General features: G+C 39.1%; 1 protein-coding gene across 4 annotated transcripts in view; it reads left to right on the plus strand.

The window, feature by feature from the left end:
- The window catches only part of ADGRG6 (adhesion G protein-coupled receptor G6), a 111,060-nt gene extending 99,593 nt beyond the window's left edge, over positions 1-11,467 (plus strand). For 3 of the 4 annotated variants that reach the window (XM_026844940.1, XM_026844942.1, XM_026844943.1), the window contains 3 exons: positions 2,513-2,614; positions 5,031-5,183; positions 9,700-11,467. In XM_026844940.1, coding sequence (XP_026700741.1) covers positions 2,513-2,614; positions 5,031-5,183; positions 9,700-9,878 — 434 coding nt within the window. In that variant the 3' untranslated portion in view covers positions 9,879-11,467. Of the gene's footprint in view, positions 1-2,512; positions 2,615-5,030; positions 5,184-7,517; positions 7,565-9,699 lie in introns of all 4 variants that reach the window. The other variant, XM_026844941.1, reaches the window with a different exon arrangement.
- The last annotated feature ends 9,177 nt before the right edge of the window (positions 11,468-20,644 follow it).

Consider the following 20,644-nt stretch of genomic DNA (forward strand, 5'->3'; position numbering starts at 1 on the left):
TAGCACTGTTCAATGAAAAATAAATGCTTGGAAGGCAGTTAAGTCAGGAGAATAAACTGAAAAACCTGAGGAGTAAATGCAAAAAGAAGAAGAGTGATGAGCTTTTCACAGATTGTGGTAGCAATGATGACACAGTATATGCTCAGGCATGTCATATCAAGCACAGGAAGAATACAGTCCCATATCTGAAAATGCTTATTGCTGTGTCAGAAAAAGCTAGGCAAAGCAAAGAAACAATGAAGAGGATGTTTAAAATCTCATATAACTGGTGCAATGCACATGTAGCAGTAAGGGGATGGTAAAAAAAACAGTGAGGGAGCAAAGAAAAAATTAAGACTTGTATCAAGCAGCATTTCCTAGCAGCAAAAAGCAGTTCAGTGTGGCAAGTCTTTCATCAGTATTAGCATGAGCTCAGTTATCAAGGCCTCAGTAAATATGTTTATTCTTTCTCTCAAGTTTTTGAAAACTACATGAGTATTTTAAACTATACCATCAGCCTCCGTCAACAGTTTTCCTTGCGCTAGCATTGAAAAAGTAAATTGCAGCAACTACTGATGTTACTGTACTTTGCTATTTCATCTACATAAGAAATAATTTTTCTCTCTTTGACGTTCAAAGTAAAAATCTGGGAACATCTCTTTTTTGGCTGCTCATTTTATATATATGTCTGGGCAAGCCAAATACTTTCAAGTCAGAGCCAAGCTAAAGCCAAGCCTAGGGTCTGATTTGGCTCTGGGAAACAAAACCAAAGCTGTATTACTAAAGCACATTGTAAACTTAATGAATAATGAAATACAGAGAAAAAATTTTGGAGGCCAAGCCCAGACAGGGCAAAGACAAAGTACTTAATGCAGTGCATTCATTTTGTATTACTATAGACATATGCATTTTCTTTTTAACCATTCAGAATGTTCCAAACATTCACCACAATTTCATTAAGCATCAATTTAGTAAGTTTGTAGTTGTGCAGATTTCCTAAGTAGTACTTTGAGCCACAAACAACTGCATATTTCTAAGCCTGTAAGAGCTGGTAGTGATTGCATTGGAATTACTCTGTGCTTAAAACAAATCGCATGCAGAAATATTTTATTAAATGCAAACACAGTAACCATAAAGCAACAAAGCTTGCATATGGGATGCATTAAAGTATGTCTACCTTTCTTAAACTGTGCTTTTCCTTTTTTTTTAACCCATCAGCTCTCAAAAACCTTTGCAAAAAAATGTGTTTCATGACACAACCTTTATCTACAATTAACTGATCTCAGTGGTCTCAGCCTGACCTGATGACTATAAGCAAATACAAGTTCAGTTCAATAACACACTTTCAGGCAAAATTAGACCTCATCACTTTGAAGGGGAGAGAATAAATTTATGCTCCAGAGCATTTTTTTCCAAGCTATACCCTGCTGTTGTGTTCTACCATTTGAAACACAGTGGGCACTGTATACTGAACTATTCATGATGATCATAAATGAACGGTTTTAAAGGATGGCACATAACCACGTTTGCCCACATCATGTAGCATTTATTCAGGTATAAGATATAATCACGAGGGATTTGGCAGTAACATTTTGCCATCAGGTGTTCAGCCTCAGGTTGGCTTTCTCCCAGAGAATAAAACAAGAACAGGCCAAGCTGGAGAACGACGGAAGATTCCACAGCCAGTGCCTGCCTGGGAAGAGCCAGGAGCATATGAGATTTCCAACTTCTATATTTAGCTCCAAAATATCTCTGTAGAATGATGAAATCATACCATACACCCAGTTAAGACCTTCTTTACCACATGGTAGATGTTTCTCTTCTCTCTTAAAAATAAAGATTATACGATTGCATGAGAAAAATGAACTCTACAAAAACATTCTTAAACACATTTATTGCAATTGCATGCACAAACCAGGTAGTTTTCTTCAGAAGTAAGTAGTTGGGCGCATAATTAGTACTTGTAAACACATTATACCATTTTCATAATCATTTCAAGTACATGCATGTGATGCACATAAATCCAAGTGTGCCTTTTCAGGTCACTCTTTAGTGCCAATTACAAGAATTCTGTTTTTTAAAGAATACAGCCCACAGTTCTGTAAATATGGAATAGGAGGAGATAAAATATCTTCTTGCTAATATAATAGTGTCTGTATTTACTTTGTAATCTGACTCTTGAAGTCCTGTTGGGTGCAAAATATTCATTTGGTTCAAAGACAAAACCTTTTACTTATTTTTCTCTAAGCCAAAAAGAGTAATTAAAAGATCCACATTGAGCTGGATCTAAATCAACAGTGTCAATAAAAGGGATTCTGTTGTCTCTCTCTTATGATATCCCAGACACTTTTATAGCAGCTAGAGGATGGGAATGCTTTAATTAATTTCCATACCTCTTAAATGAGGCATAGATGACAATAAGAAAACATGAAGATTATTTTTCTTTGCTTGTACTTCATAGCAGATTTTAGTTAATCTGTTTGTCTATTTGTACATGCATGCTTCATTTGCTGTTTATTTGCTTTTATCACAGGTTTATTTATATTTGTATTCCATTGTGCTATGAAAGAAAATGTGCAGAAACAGTGGAGGAGACATCTCTGTTGTGGCAGATTCCGACTGGCAGACAATTCAGGTAAAAGCAATTCACAGCTCCCCTCCTTAGATGCTGCAGTAGTCCATAAAAGTCCAGGTGAACCACTTGATATGTTATTTTTAATATAATACAATGTGAACCAGAGATGTGGAAAAATAGGTTAATCATAGGCTGTCACTTCCTTTCAGTACTGACAATTGCCAAGGGACTTTTCAGATGTCACTTCATAAAAATTCTCAAGTTTTCTCTTTCAGTTTTCCACTGAAGACAGCTGGTAAATTTTGTAGTGCTATGAGCATGGCTTTGGAAGGCCCTTGGGACCCTGAGAAAAAATAAATTAAATAAAGATCCAGAGATTCAAACTATGTCACTGAAAATCCTATCTTATTCCTTTTCTTCTACATTACAGTATGTTGACTGAACTGTGTGGACTCTTAGGTTGATGTAGGAGCAATTCTTAAAAAGCAGGTAGAAGTACTCTGAGGTTTTTTGCCTTTGCCTTTTCAAACTGTTCTGTCCTTCAACATGTAATTCAGAGGGACCATTAGAGATGAAAAAGCATAGGAATTTGCTTTAGCAGAAGCCTGCTTAGGTTCTAGAATTGAAGTTCCTTTATCTGCAACTCTCAGAGAGAAAGGAGAGCAGTTGGTTTGGACACTCTGAAATGCAACAGTTGGGACACTGTGTTTATAGCCTCCTGCACCTCTGGCTGTCTCAGATGGCATTATACTCCTGTGTTTAGGCAGCTGGGTCGGGATTTGTTTTAATATGTAATGATTTTGGACTATATAATATTTGCTCTTATGGTTCTTGCTCAGTGATGAGGGTTGAAATCTACAGTTGATGTAAGGTGGCATAAGCTTATTGCCTAGTAAGGTAAGCCAGTCTATCCTGGATAATAACAGTGCTCCAAATAGTCTTGTGTCCTTTCTCTCTTGGCATCCAAGGTATGTTTCAAGGTTTTAAGTAACTGCTCTGATATCAAGATGTTTGCTTTGTCACGTCCTGTTTTGTTTAGAGAACGCATTCTCATTGTATACTGTAAAATATTTATGCTCTTTCTTTGTAGTAAGAAAACCTGATTTGTGATTTCAAAGAGTTAATACAAATTAGGAAAAGCATATTCATTCAGATCAGCCATCCAGATTGTTTCATATGTTCAGTTTCCATGTGGTTTGTGCTGTAACTCCTGAACTGGAAAACACAGATGGATCAAATTATTTCCAGATTTTATGCTGCTGTTGGGCAGCTTGTGGGTATAATAGAAATAAAAACCTGAAGGATTTGAGTACTTCAGTGGGATAGTTAATGAGCTGTCATTACGCCTAGCGTTAACCGGTCCATCACCACTGGCTGACCACCGGCTGGTTTTATTCTTCGTGGACCTGGCGCAGTTTGCTGGCAGAACAGTGAAATATAAGCCAAATGTGAACTTGCATACCTATCTGACTGAAGTGTATTTTAGGGCATGTTATGATAAAGCAAAGAAACAAACAAGTCAAAGCCTTGCAACACTACCATGGCTAGATTGGAGAAATAATAACCTATACCCTATAGCAATGATTTAGGATAAAAATCCTTGTCTTGATTTAAATCAAGGCTAAAGTGGCCTATGTGGTTTTGGTTTGGACTTCTCTTTCATTTTGTGATTTCATTGCAGTACAGTAAATAACAACAACAACACTAATGTATGAAACTACCTGTACCTGCCTGCAAGTATATGATACAGAAGTAGTTAGATACATTTATTCCACTGGTATTGGGACAGTTGTGATGAGTTTTTCAGTGTCAGTTTTTCTCAATAAATTTACCGTTATTAGTTATTTAATTTAACTTTGGCAATTGTTCTGGTGTAAGAGCCTATTGTGTTAATGGTTCAGACAAAACTCTTCAAATGTGAACTACTGAATAACCATTATTATTCATTGTTAATGTTAAACAATTTTCAACAAGATACACTGTTATATTCATAGTGCACCAATATGCTAAACCCTTTAACAAGTGCAAAGGCACTAGTATATAATATCTACCTCAGCAGATCAAGCCCTCAAACAATAAGACCTCTCTAAATGCTTCTGTACATCTCTTTTCTACCTATCCCTTTGGATTTCTCTCTGGAGGTGATGAAACTTTGGCATCCTTATACTGCTAGACCTTCACTGCCCTCCTGCAGCCTCGAAAGCCAGATCTTGCAGTTCTGACCTCCAGCCACATGATTGTTAGAGTGTTAGAGCCACCAATTTTAACTACTCTAGTAAACAGCAAAGGAAATAAAGTTGGAACAACTCCTGTGTTTCTTAAGAACCAGAGAGGCAACCAGACAGGAAAAGGATAGGCTCTTTGTTAGAAGCAAGATTAAGAAATGTACCTGATACTTGAAATGTTCATAACTGAATAAATTAGGCATTTAGTACCTGTGGTAATTATTTATGTTAAACTTTTTAATCATTTTTAGATTGGAGCAAAACAGCAACCAATATTATAAAGAAGAGTTCTGATAATCTTGGGAAATCCTTATCCTCTAGTTCCATCGGCTCCAATTCAACCTACTTAACATCCAAATCAAAATCTACAACTAATACATACTGCAAACGAAACAGCCATACAGGTGAGTTCTTGCACTGTAACACAGTGCATCTGTAAATATGCAGTTTCATGTCAAAGGTACAGTAGGGATTTCTACCCAAAGGTTAATGTGGGAAAATGTCACCAATTCATATAGTTTCATTATTTTTAAAATATGTTACTGTTTAATAGGAGTCTTAATCTAATATACAATATATCCAATATACAGTTCTGATCTCAGTATATTCCCATATTAAACAAAGTAGGCATTCCAAAAGCAAATCTTGCTTTTTCTGTAGCACTTTCACCTTTTTGGCTAGAAGATAAGTCATCGTATTCCCCTGTAAACACAGTGTAGCCAAAGCACAGAGAGATGACGTCCATCACCCAGGGTAACGTGAAAGCTAGCAGCACAGCTGGAAATAGGAATCAAGTCTTCTGAATCCAAGCCCACAGCTCATTCACTTGGTCAAATTGCTTCCATTTACCTGTAACAGTTTTATGAGTAAAGTGAGAAATGGAGGCAACATGGAAATGGATACTATATTTCCAGAGTATGCATTGTCTTTCCCTTCTACAAATAGCATGCCATATCTACTGCTTATTTATTTAGATGTCAGTGGTGTATGTAATAAAAGACATCATCTGTATTCCACTCATGCCATAAAATATGCTTAATTTAAGAACACTTTAAAGGAGCACAAAAGAGAGGAGATAGAATGAATTGCAAGTCTGTTTACTTACATGTGAGATAATACTTCAGAAAATCACTTAAATAGTTCAGATTTTTTTGTTACTGGGTTTTTGTGTACTCATGTTTTTGTACTGTATAAAGTCATGTAACATTATTACAGAATCCGCTTCAAAACTATAGAGGAGATAAAGTCTGCAAACACATTTAACCCAAAGATATATTTTCTTCCTTTAAAATATTTGTTTGAAGCAATGTTTTAGATATTAAATAGATTATTTTACCAGAAGAAAAGTTCCGTTATTTCTTAAGAATAGATTATTTTCAGAAGCAATGTTTTAGATATGAAATAGGTGATTTTACCAGAAGGAAAGTTCCATTATTTCCTAAGAATAAATTCTTTTCAGAAGTCCCAAGGACTCATCTGTGATGGTACGGTCTCCTTTCTTGATATATGGCATAGTTTCCAGGAAATACCTTCATATTTTTATTAATGATCATTACCTGATACAGTTAGGCACGCATTTTTTGTCTAGAAATTCCCTTTTTTAAGAATTACGTAGTTATTTTTTCACTAACCAGTATTCAGTGCATCCATTAGCATGAGGGGTTGTGCATCAGGTATTTTAAGTCTAAACCTTTTTTGGTTATCGAAAAAGTACATGAGTACATTTGCTTTGAATACGGTAAAAATGAGCACTATCTTAGAAATTCGCTGGTGTACCTGAGCTTGCTCTCAGTGCTGCCATTCACAGCCACACTGGGAGCACACACACAGCTGGCACTGGTCTCACCAGGCTACCTGTCCCTGCTGCCACCTCAGGTTTGATGTGCCATGCAGCCAGCTGCCCTGAGCAAGCTGTCTTCAGCTCTCTCTCCTATGAAGGGACACCTGTCAGCAGTCTTCCACGAACAACGTCTGGAACGTCCACTGATCACAGTGCTACTATTAATTTAGTAGTAGAGGAGGAGAGCATCGTGCCATTTCTGCTACAGAGCATTCTCTGTTCTGTAGACAGAGAATTCCCATTTGTACTCACTGGAGATCAACCTTTAGACCCTTGCTATTGGGATTAATGATAAAAAATATGCTTATATATTTTATTGGACTCAGGGCTTTATATCACTCTGACAATTAAAGAGACTTAGTGCTGGAGTTTTTGCAATGTGTTCTTGAAGGAAAACAATAAAATGGTTCCAGATAAGAAGAATAAGTTGAAAGAAGCTTGCAGTTAGGAACATATTCATGTACTTTCTTCAGCAATGGTGAGCTTAATCCCATGCATAAATTAGTTCCTAGAAGGGATTGGGATTGCAGTTGGCACTGTAATCATAGTTTGTAATGTGATGGTTTGTTTGGCATTAAGTGAATACCACAGTTCTCTCTATATTTTTTAGATTTTACATTTTACTTCAACCTCTGAAAATGCACATTATATTGTGATACTCCAAAGGAATTTTTGCTAATGTTAGGTTTTTAAATACCTGACGTATCTTCTCACGTGTTAAAATAATAGAAAATAACATTAAGATTTTGGGGTTTAATACAGCTAAACTTCTTGGTTTGATGTCTTAGCTAAATTGCAGTCAAATAATGTAATAGCTATATGTCTTGGCAACTCTTGTTAATATGGTTATAATGTGCTCCCTGGAATTGACACAAGCATTCATGTGTTTGTGGTATAGATAATGTCTTCTAAGGCCCTTTCCTCATCAGTGGTGCAGCATTCCAGGTAAAGTGAGAACTGCTTTTGTTGAATGCATGGTTTGAACAGGGTGGAGGGATGCCACTTGCATGATGTCCTCATTGACACATCAAACGCTGCTTGTTTCTCACTATTACATCTTGTGCCATTGATGCTGAATCAAGGGATAAATGTGCTTCAAACTCTGGGTGTCTGCACGCTGCGTGGGGCATACAGCTTTTGAAAGGTACCATTTTAGAAAACAGACCGTGTCCCAGCATTAATGCCGTAGTCTGGGGAAAGGAGATTTAAGTCAAAACACTCATACAGAAAGCACACACTGAAAAGCATATTGATCCAATTGAGTCCTAGAAAATTATTTAGTATTTTTTAAAGTTATCGTAGGAATTTTAAGATACTATATTTCTGTTTGGTCTATGGCCATTATGGAATTGGTCTTCTAGCCATTGTTTTTTCATATCCAGTCACACCCAAAATAACTCTGAATGACAAACAATATATGCCTGAAAGCCATGCTGTGAACTGCTGGTTGACTGCAGAATACACCAACTGGGACACAAATATTGGGTGGACCCTACTGGCTGGACTTCAGTGATACAGGATTTGAACCTGTACTTAGGTGTGAAACCCACTGAGATAAAAAAAAGAGGGCCCCACTGCTTTCAAAGGCCTTACATAATTCCTGCATGCAAATTTCATGAGGAAATAGCTGATATTTAGCGATGTAATGATGCCTCATGAAAAAAAGTGTATATATTTGCAAGGAATTTCCAAAACTTTCCCTAAAGACTGAGAGTTAACTTTTCAACTTTGTAATAAGATATTAGCAAATATATACATTTGAAGGGCACACAGTACTCAGCAGTTTGCTATTGGACATGGAATTATTTGCTGCAATTCATGGACATTCTTGCGTGCTTTGAAAAAATCATCCTGATATGCCTGAACATGCCTGTTTCTTTTTTCATGAGTGAAACTGTTTTGATTTCTCACTGCAATCCATTTCTCCTTTGCAACACTTAATGCTCTTTTATGGCTTGATATCATGACTTCTGCAGGGGTGGGTTACTTTTCTGTTTATTTTTAGTTAATTTATTTCTATAAGAAAAACATTTTTTAATGAAATCATACTTTCATTAATATGCTAAATTCTTAAATGATCCTTTACCAAGGAATTTTTGAAGGTGATTTCACCAAGGTCTTGAAAACAGCCATCAGAAATGTCACTTGCAGAAAATATTGCTTCACAGGATGCTCCATCTTACTGTCGGCTTGCGATGGTCCAAACCTTGCCTGGGTTAAGAGAATTAATTTCAGCTTTATTCACTACGGTGGAAGAGATAAGAAAGCTCATTAGGATAATGCACTTGAGAAAATGAGATACAGGCTCTCTCCTCTTATTGCTCACTACATGAGCTCTACCTACTGACCGTTTTCTGAACAGCAATAGAGTTAGTTGAAGCAGACTTTACCAGCCCGACTGGGAATTGCTTTGCTCCTTTTTCTCTTCAACTCCACCATTGGCTTATAGCACATGAAATCTGAATGCCAGTTGTCTGCATCTGTTCCTCCTCGCAGTTGTTCAGTCTGTACCCTCCACGTTATGGAAAAAACAAAGTGATGCTATGCAAGCACAGTTTAGGCGTTTCAGCCCTAGTTATCTGCTTTAAGATGCAAGTAATTTTCTGCTACATTCTGTGCAGAGTACATTATTTCTGTGAATAGCTTAAAACCTCCACCGTTGAAATAATTAAATCCATGTATTGTCATGTTCCACTACTTTATTATGTGGAAATACTACTTATCAGATGCTATGGAGGTCTCCCCTATTCCAGTGCTATTGAAATATTTTTAGTTTGTAAGATTCAAAGCATCAACAGTAAATTAATGTATTAAATGGTCATAGGAGGCAGGTACCCTTTAGACAAAAGAATAGGGGGCTAATTTCAAGAGAGACCCGAGAGGCCTGCCCACAAAACCAGGCATTTCAAAATAATTTAGAAGAAGCAATGCCAAGCCAAACAGTTGTTTGCTGGCTTTTAGGGCAGTAATTTCATTCAGCAGCAATTGAAGGCCTATCTATGTGGAACTGACACATCTCTTAAACTGTGAATTTGCTTAAGAAGCTCTAACTTTTTGTTGTTGCTTTTTCCTCTTCCTAGAGAATGTTTTTCTTGACAAGCCATCTTCAAAATTTGCCCAAGAGGATGGAGAACAGACATCAATCATCCCTGTCCACCAGGTTATTGACAAGGTCAAGGGATACTGCAATCCTCACTCTGACAACTTCTATAAAAATATCATCATGTCTGACACCTTTAGTCACAGCACAAAGTTCTAACTGGGCTTCTGAATTTTTTAAACCAAAGAAAGACAAAAAGTCTGCTTGGAATTGAGAATACTGGATGTCATAGAATGTGACCTGTTTAGTTTCGGGGTTGTTTTTTTTTTTTCCCAGTTCATAAATGTTCTCCTGTTAACAACTTCCACTCGAGGACTGATTTCTCTGCCTTTTTACTGTTGTGGAAAAAGACAGTTTTCCACCTTGGTATTGAGCTGTTTTTAAATGTGTGCCAGCCAACATGATGCCTGGACAGCTAATTGTAATCCTGTGTAAATAATTTTAAGACTGAAGAGCCACAAGCCTAACTCTAAATTACATAGTCCATACAGAAGCAAGTCTCGACTCCTGGAGAAAATAACAGATGTGTCCCACAGTACAGGCAAGGTCTTATTGAACAGGTTACTGATGATCTTTTTCCTTTGAGAAATGAGGATTTTCCCTACACTTGTTAGATTCTTGCTCCTTGACTGTCTCGTGCTGTCTGTTCCTTATTTGTACATGAATAAAACCCTAACACCAGTGTTAAAGGGTTATTTTAAACCTTTCTTGACTAAATAGACCTAGTAATCCAAATCTTGCTTACCAAAAGAGTATGTGCTGTAAATTCAGGCTATTTTGTATCCATGTACATAGAAACACACTTATTACATAAATGTGCTGGCTGAGACGGGTGTGCAGGTTGCTAGTGATTCTTGCAAATTTTAAGCCCATTGATATGTATGAAAAGGGACAGTCATACATATCATTTGCATCTGTGCAGAACAAGTACACAGGTAAATCCCAAGTTAACACAAAGTCACGTTTCAACATCTATTGATTGGTATATATGAAATACGGCATCTCCCGTCGCAATTCCGTGTTTAATGTTCTTGTTCACTAAACAAAATAGAAGAGATTCAACTATATATAAATATGTAAATGTATACCTAGATCTCTCTCCACACATATTTTTATAATAATGCACACAGTAAATGCACATATGGCAGAGGAAACCACAATGTGTACCACAGACAATCTAAGAGCAATGAACGGTGCTAAAACTTAAGTATTTAAATACAAGATGAATACTTTCTAAACCCATGGGTTCATTTGTCAGTCTCTGTACTTCAGATATACTGTATGTATAGACACCTCCATCAGATGGCATTGCAACATTAGAAGAATCTGGAATATTTTTATCAGTAATGAATAAATAACATCTTTCTGGGCACATAATGTTATCAGTATCCTTCTCCTGCCCCCCTGTTGGGTGACTTGTTTGAGGTTGTTGGAGGCACAGAGTTTAAACAGTGTTCAGGCAAAATTAAGGAATTTCACATTGCTATACTGTGTGCATAACGACACTGAGTTGTGTGTGTGTGTGCAGAGAACAGACGAGCATAAAATGCTTACTTGTTTTAATTTCTATAAATGTGTGACACATAAGCATGCGGCCACGACTGCCAAAAGTGCAGCTCTCCTTACAAAGCATGTCCCACCCTATGACAGGTTTTATAAAAATTGCTGAAGGCATGGGCCAAAACATCAAAGCTGTTTTCAAATACTGGTTTTAGAGGAGAATATCTCCTAATGGAAATTTACATTTTTAAAAGGGCTTTTTTTTTTTTTTTTCCTAACCAAAATACTTTTAGCCAAATATTTAGTTCATTGTATTCAGAAGGTGACCGGCAAGTTATGCTGAGATTTTTCAGTTGCCAAGCGGGATGTGGATTTGTGCCTTCTTTGTTCTTTGCACGTGCTTTTTGTGTGCAGGGATCGTTTAATGCTGTGACCGCACAAACGGTGTATTTTCCCTGGCTACAAACACCTGGTGGGAGGAGGATGTCCTGACGGTATTCCGTCCAGAAACACTGCTGTCGCTACATGGACCTTAATGAAACCTCAGTCTCATAACTGCAAATACATGGTGGTATGAATGAAAGTCAACCCCATTCACTTAAAATGTAATTATTAACAGGGATGAGTGTTGTCAGATATCTTAAATAGGGGAAATGATTTAGGGAGAGATTATATACAAGCATTTAGTGAATTTATCTTTTATCATCCTACTTGCTTAACTACTGTAGATAATAGTGTTCTCATAGCAGCTTACTGTGAGATTTCTACCTGATTAAGGTGTTCAGAAGTGAAGGAAAGCCAAACATTCCTGAAAAAATGAGGAATCAATAAAACATAATAGATTAGTAAAATATAAATAAAAAACACAGTATCCTGACTGAAGCTGAGACGTATTCTAACTATCAGTTTAATGTACAGCTACCTATATTTTTGCTGAATTAAGATTTTTTCTCTTTTTTTACTACCATGTAGTAATCTTAAACTGTCTGTGTCAGTGAGATGCACTTGAATGCTCTCAGTTCTACAGTGTAAAGCTTCTACTTTGTAGTTGACATGCTGTAACCTCCCTTGTATATATTTATTTATTTGTGAGGTTAAATATGTCAAATATATTTAGCTCTATAATGACTGTTCTTGTTACTTTAAGCTTCTGCTTCATCATAGAAGAAAAGGGAAAGAATAATTTCTTATATATGTTTTTTCCAAACACCTTGTGAAAAAATTTACTGTAGTTCTATCCTACAAGTATGAGGAAACATGTCAGTGTAATTTGTAATACTAGTCAGTGGAATATAGTGTAACAGGTTTGAAGATGGACTAAAGTGGAAAGAAATATTTTCAAGTAAACATTTTTGATGTTAGTGTTCCAAATAATTAAAGTCTTTTGATAGTGAATTGTTGATTTTTTTTTTCTTTTTTAGTGTTTGATGGCAAAAAATACTCAGTGATATTCTGGAAAATGATCTTGTGTTTATTAAGTATGTGAGACAGGTACATGCCTAGCCAAAATGCTGAAAATAAATGTGCGAGACTAACTCCATCTCATCAGAGGAACACATTTCACAGAATATGCTTTCCCCTTTCGTGACTTACTCAACGCCACATTTACTGAATGCTCTGAAAGTTATGAAAAGTTCATTTATTTATGGTAACAGTCATGTCATAGAGATGAAAGTCAAGGCAACAGACAGTATACTGGGATGATCTTTTAGGAGTAATACAAATGAATAACCTAAAACTTGGGAGTTATTTCTATTTACGTGTTTCTTTCCAGATGAATGTAGTCCCTCATTATCAATAACTTGATTCCACTTGTAATCATACTTTGATCGCTGTTGAAATATTTTCGTTAATCACTTGATTAATACCAGTGTATAAACATTAAATATAACACACTAATGTCCTGCCTTTAAATGTTTACCTTTAAAGAACATGGAAATGTGCTGAAAAGTGTCAGATCTGCTCCTCTGTATTTAAGTTTCATCACAGAAAATGCACAGAATATGAAGATTTAGTGGTAATGGTTTTTAGAAAGCAGTCAGAAAAACCACATGTGATAAGTGGCATTTATTAATGAGGATGCTGCGTGTGCCTGTGGACGGTCTCTCAATATGAGTCTGTGGACAGTGAACACTACCTGTGAGCTTTATGCCTAGAACAGTGTGGGAGGACCCTCTGAGGGTTTTTTTCTCCAAGCAGGATCTTGGCAGATGCCAAACTTATAAGGAGTGATTTGCAGTGTTTGGGGGTGGATTTATTTTTCTCCTCATTTCATCACTTTTTAAATACCAAGAACAATTTTATTTTAATCCTCTACTGTTAACAGCTTCCTACTGTAACCCATTGAGTTATGTAAAATGCCACTTCATTTTATTACTTTTGAAAGGCTGATCTATTATCAGACACATCTATGTAACCACAGGGACAGCTACTGAGGTACAGGGCAGCAGTGTGTCATTCATGGAGCCATTATAAGAAGTTGTTATGCATTTACTGTATATAAAGACACAAAACCGTATATGGGTCAGCAAATAAAAGGCTTAGAAGTTAATGTCAACGAAACCAATCATGCAAACCAGTCTGTGGAGCAACCATTTCATGCCCAGTGCACCAGCTGCTGCTATGCTAAGGAGCCTTTCCCCTTTACCCTCTGCTTAGCCGATCTTTAGTTACTTGATCCATTTAATTTTCAAAACTTCTGGCCCAGTCGTGGCACTCCCATCCTCAGGAAAATCATTTGCTGCAGTGCTAGGGTCGGGGAAAAAAAAAAGAAGAGAATGGGAAACTGAATGGGAAAGAAGGAAAAGGGTAGTTGTCAAGGCCCGCTGTGCATCTTCTCACACTTTCCACGTGATTTCTTGCCTCTTCCCCAGGATATGTCACCCTGACCAGTGATGGAAGCAGGCCATTGGAGTGGGTGGGAACACACTACCTTGGATATTTATGTGCCTGTCAATTAAGGCTAATGTTTTTGACCCTGCAGCTTTAAGCTGAAGATCTGCCATGGTTCTTCAAGGCAGTAACTCCAGTATTTCCATGCTTGGAGATCAACCTAGCAATAATATCTCTGTAGTTCAGGAAGATCCTAATGCTCCTTATGATGAGAAATCAGTCTGATAAGGTTCAAACACCATATGAGAAATAGCTAAATTTATGGAAACCTTTTCTGGAAACATAGCCCTTCCTCAGATCTGTCTGCTCACTCAAAGACAATAATGTTATTAGTCTTAGATTAAGCCAAGCTTTAGTACTCATGAGGAATGCATGATGTGATGCATGTGGTGATGTCCATATAGATTGTATAACCACAGCCATCCAACAACAGTTTGAATGACATGATTTTCTCAAGGTGTGTTGAATGACCTACTCTACAAAATAAATGCCAGCTCGAATCTTTAGCACATACCAGATAGCCTAAACTGAGCACTTTGTATCCAGATTCTTCTAGTGAGGGTTCTCATAAGACATAGCTTTAGATAGAAAAGAATTGTCAGAAATCCCAACTGTATTCCGTATGTGAAGTGTAGGAGAAAGAGCAAATGCTGATAACTCTGGTCTCACATTTACTTCCACTGTTGGATTTTTCCCATTCTGGGAGCCCACCAAAGCAAGAGAAGAAAAAGGCTGGGATAGGGGAGTGCATCCTGCTCTGCCTGATGCGTGAAGGGCTCCCACTGTCCCTGTCATTTTTCATTTCACAGAGTTCCTGTTCCAAGTGGAGTAAATGCAATAATATGCATTTACAAAATTCCAGTCTGATTTTCCTTTCCACTCCCCTGACACGACTGCTAGTGCTTTTCCAGCAGAGGGCAGTGGCATATTGCTAGTTGTATAACTGTTAAAATAAGAGAAAAATGCATCAAGACTCTCCCACATGCAAGCATGGACGCAGAGATAAGTAGGAGAGTTCACACCAGGTTTGTCTTTTATTTAGCAATCTGTTACATCACCGGATAAAGCAAACACTCTGTGCTCGGGGAAGTGAGGGGAAGAGAGCTGTCTGCCTGCATTTGGGCATATTTAGTGGAAAAGCAATACAGTCTCTCTGTATCTTGCTCTTTGCTACATTTTCTCCTTCTTTGCTCTGAGGGGATGCAATGGAATTAACAACTGCTACACGGCTGTCAGCTGAACAAACAGAGACAGCTCACTACTTCAGACTTGCACACTAACTTATTCCAGTACTGGACAAATTATTTGATCTGCTCGGCTGCCATCCTGTGACTCAGAAATTCACTGTATGCATAATTGTCCAGGGAGGGAAAAAAACCCAGCAGCCCTCTGTTGACAGTGGCACACAGGCGCATACCTCCCTACCACTTTTTCCCTCAACAGCGTAGGGACAGATCCGCTGTCAGCTGGCTCCTCTGCTCCACATACTCTTTCCCCGTGGCACGTATTACCAGGTCAGCTTAAGCAAGGTGCAGAACTGCTCGGCTAACGCTCAGCTGTACAGCTGCCCCCAAGGCCACTCTGTCATGGGGCAGGACTGGCCAGAAAGCTGCTCCATTGGAAAAATGTCACTATATTGAAATTAAAATGTTTCATCTGAAATTCTGGCAAGATCTTCAGGAAAAAAATTCTGAAACAGTTTGAATCCCTCCATCTGTGCTTGTCCCAGGAGTCTCACTGGCATGTCCCTCTCACCCCACACCTGCACCAGCACCAAGCTAAGGGGAGAAGGGCAGATAGGGTAGGGAAAACAAGAGAAGGTCAACCTGCTTTAGCTTCACCTATTTTTTTTTGAGAGATCCCATAGGTGTTTCTGCCCTGGCCATGGGAAAAAGGAGCAGTGGGAAGGGAGGCTCAGGAACAGTCAGGACTTGGTGTACAGAGCGGGACACAAGACTAGTACAACAAACATCATGATATCATCACTTCTCCAGAATCCTTGTGGTGTTGGTCGTGTACAAGTTCAGAATCACGGCATAGCGGTGTTACTGGCACATTGCCTCTTGGTGACTTGAATAAGCACAGCTTTGTGCAAGGCAGGAGCCAGCATGAGTTCCCCATTATCTCTCTCTGCTCCCTACAACCAACACTCACTTCCCAGGAAAGCAGACGTGCTGGCATGCCTCTCAATCTGGATGAAAATGTCATTTTCTAGAATTACCCAAGGTACAGGATGAGCTGGGCGTTATGCAAATACTGACAACACTACTCAGATCACAGAGCTGCAATCAACAGTTTAGGACAGTTGAGGGTGCTCAAGAAAGGAGGATTAGCGTGGGAAACCAGCACTTAAAAAGCTTTGCAGGGGCACTGGAGGAGAAGGGCTGAAATACTGTGGTTTCCCATGCAGAGTGCAGCTCAAAGAGCCCTCAGAGTTTTGTGTGTGTTTAAAAAACTTGGTGTGGGACGGGCCCAGGCAGAGCTCTGCAGGGCAGGCAGCTCAAGGGGATACTGCTCCAGCAGCCTAGCTGGACTCCAACCCATGGATGGCTTTTTTACCATTTCTTTGGTGTAGCCTAGAGACGGTGGTAACTGTAGAGCAGGATTTGAAATAGTCAGGCTAAATCCACTTGGAGGTTAGCAGGATTTATTTAGGCAGACTGGGCCTTAAAATGGACATCCAAACCAGACCCCACCCCCTGGTCTGGTTAGTTGGCAGCTTTTACTGGAGATGAGAAGCTTACATTTACTTTGGCTACATTAGATGGAAGAGAAGCTGGGGTCAAGCCTGCAAGTTCCTGGGAGGTGGCTCTAGGGATTACACTGTAGAGGTACTTCACTGGGTTTTCAAAGAAAAGGGGAGCCTCTTCAAGCCTCACACTACACACATCCAGATCTTTGTACCAGCTTCAGTTAGAGGTACAGTGAAGTGAGTCGGTCATGGTACTTCTAAGGTGGCTGGGCAGAACTAAGAGAAAAACCAAATGCACATTTCATTGCAGAAAAGCTCAACCTGAAAAACATCAGCATAGGCAGAAGCAGCCTGTCCCTGAGAGTGTGTCAGATACTGTTGCTGGGTAACAGTCAGCTGACTTTAATGCATCCCGCTCTTTTAACACATCCCGCTCTTTCATTCTCATTGATTTTTAATGTCTCCCAAAAATGGGTCTTTTTCACTTTGCTGTTGTTTTCACTCAAACTGATGCATGCTGTGGTTCAGCAAATAAACAATCCTCTGACCATCTTTTATCCTACCATATGCTGTGTATGATGTTTCCTACTTTCCTACATTCAAACAGAGATCCTCTCACTGCAGATTGGACATAGGGATAGTCTATAACTTTGCCTCCTGAACAAGGCAAAGGTGAAGGATATGTCTTAGAAAAGCACCAAAAGATTTTTAGAAGAGAGGAGACCCTCTATCACTGGAGGTATCCAAGAACAAGCTGAACCTGGGCTTCTTAAACCCACTAATGTGGGTGCCACCATCAACACCAACAGTGGTATCAGATGACACACAGGGACAACCTCCTGCTCCATGATCCTCTTTAATTTCATGTAACTATTTTTACTAACACAGTACATTGCATGAGAAGGAGGATGCTCCCACAATAAATTCACATCAGTACCCGATCTCCATGGCTTATCTTCTTCTCGCCCCCTAATTTCTCAGCTGTAAACCATTTGCCCATAACAACTGCCTCATCCAACAAATAGCTTCATCCTCCTAAACAAGGACCCCACACTCATCACACTTCCACACTACCTTAATCAGCCCAGTCAAGCAGCCTCCCCCCACTGCAGCAGTAGCCCCCAGCCCTTCACTTACCAAAGCATCATCAGCTGTAGATTTAAAGCAGAGATGACCATGACAGCAATCTCTCCCAGGTCTGACACTGGGACAGTGCTGTGGTGCAGCCAGTCAGCAGTAACCTGCTGCGTGCAGGCCACGTGTGTGCTGGAGGAGCAGTTGCAGGCACCGTCGCCGCCACCACCTCTGAGCCCCGAGCCCTTTTAGAGGTGTGTTGCAAACCTCTGGGTTAAGTATAAGTATCTCAGGGTTGATTTTGACATAGATAAGTTTGCCTTAAAGCAGGGAGGAAAATCAGACACCCTCCTGAGAACCTTTCTGGTTCCATTTTCCTTTTTCATTATTATTTTACCCAGATTAACATCAAATGTAGGCTTGTGTGGGGCTATTTACACCAGAAACGAGGCTTCTGACTGGTGCCTTTATGGACCAGGTTAAATTTGTGCCAGAGCTTCAGGTATTCGTTTCACTCCTTAACCTTTGTGCTAAATTCATGCGATTGCCTGTTGTGAGCTGCTACCTTGAGCGTGGGAGCCTGCACCTCCTTTGACTCTGCTAGCTAAAATTGACAGGGCCTTTATTTCCCAGTTTAAAAAAATCCATCCATTACTGAAGATGCTGCAAAAGACATTTTAGTGTTTTCTCTCAGTGTGGATGAAAAAAGAATGTGAGAAAGAAGCTTCAGGGATAATGTTAACGTGAAGAATTTTGACTCAAAGTGTTGACACTAGTCAGGAATGGCAAGGATTAGCTTCTCAAACACTTGGGCATGCAGGCGCAGGGGCTGCTGTGGTGCTCCCTGTTTAAGCAGCCATTTCAGCAGGTACTCAGCAGGCGGTGGGATGGGAAGGATGTAAGTAACAATGCATATTGGTACCACATGTGGAGGCAGGAATATCCCAATGCACATACACACATCCCAGGCAGGTCTGAAAAATGGGCCATGTGTTTCTTCTCTTCTGTTTTTCCTAAACTGCTGCATATACAACCTATTGCAAAAGCAAAACACTAGCTGCTATTGTCCCAAAGTCCAGGATACAGAAACTAACAGATAGTTTTCCAGGATATTCGCAAGTAAATGGATCAACCCAGTTCCACATTTAGGCATTTAATTAAATGGCTCGATTTTTGTTATTTTTCATACCACAGGAAAAAAATTTCTCCCTTTGGCAGAGAGTCCTTCCTCCTTAGATCTCAATCTCTGCCTAACAGGGTTTCTGTGCGCACAAACCTTGAATTGTCTTGGCGCATACAAATCACGAGGTTTTGGCTGCCTGATGATAGGAGCTGCGGTGACTTATTCCCGTAAACCAGACATTTCAATGTGTGTAGAGCAGCCCTATGATTGTGATTGGCATGTGGCTACTTTCAACCAGCTTGCTTCTCCCATGGCTGGCACAATGCCAAGAGAAGCATTTTAATATTAAGGTGGTTGTGGAAAAGCAGCAGATGCAATAGCTGAGGAACAAAAAAAATATTGCTTTATGAAGTGTTTTGGCTCATTTACCCGTTCTAAATAATTACCAATGACTAAGTGCCTGAGTTCAGAAAACAAAGGTTGTTTGTCTTGCACAATTTCATTTGTCCGGTTTGGGAGGGATAGAGTCCACTGAACCAACACCCACATGTAAGATAGGAAGCTCTCACAGAAGTAGGTTTCTTTATATCAGCTAAAACAGGACAAGTTTGCTTTAACTCTTTTGCCATACACTTGTGATTTAGTTATTAAGCCACAATACTGAAGGAGAATGAGGAGCATCAATTTCACTCAGGCTGAACAGAACCCTCCTTCTTTCTCTCCTTAGATGGAGGGCTCAGGCTGCGCCTAGTATTGTGCATAGCCTCCCTATATATTTTTTTGTTTTCTAGCATGGATGTCCTTTCAATGGAGCTTTAGTGCAGTGGTTCTTCAGGTCTTGCTCACATATTGTAACAAAAATGCACAAACAACCGCTACGGATTATTCACTTTTCCATTTTATAAGGATCCATTTACCTGCCAGGCAGTAGCTGTCAAATTCAGGTAGTAATATGACCTAAATTCTCACTGAGACAGCGGCAGCTTAAAGACATGGCGCTGATGCTTCACCATGTGCAATCTCCTTGGATGGCCTCTCATACCCACAAAGTCTGGCATCTTTTCTCAAGCTCTCAGCTTTCCCTTTTCATAGATCTCAGGGCTTGCACATACAATCAAGTTATTGCTATTGAAAAAGTTAGCCCAATCCTCCGGAGTCATCGGAACTGCCAAGGTGAAGGTTCTTCATCCACCTCTTTTTATCTCTAACTTGTTTTACCTTACACTTGCCACAAGAATCAAGCTAGCTGCTGCCAGTCCTCACTCAGCTGATGCACATTGAATTGCTGTAACAAAACCATGTGCCTGAGGCCTGAATGCACCGATTTATCGAGTGTGACGTGCTACTGATGTCTTCTTGTTGTGCCTACGAAGAAGGGTGTAACTAGCTATATATTTATCATTTATCACTAGCAATGATAAATGATTGCTTGTATTTCCAATTATTTTGGTCATAAGAATAAATTTTTTTGGAGTGGTTGAATGAGGCGATTCTATTTGTACCCTTTATAGCTGATGATTTCTATATGCAAGCGAAATTATCATTTTTAAAAGGCAGGAACATCAACTTACAAGACCATTGGGTAACACATATGTAGTGTTTAAAATATCTGTACTTTTTCTAGTAGCATGCATTATAACATCT

The sequence above is a fragment of the Athene cunicularia genome (genome assembly GCF_003259725.1).
Source record: "Athene cunicularia isolate RWA chromosome 3 unlocalized genomic scaffold, athCun1 chr3_part1, whole genome shotgun sequence".
NCBI lineage: Eukaryota > Metazoa > Chordata > Aves > Strigiformes > Strigidae > Athene > Athene cunicularia.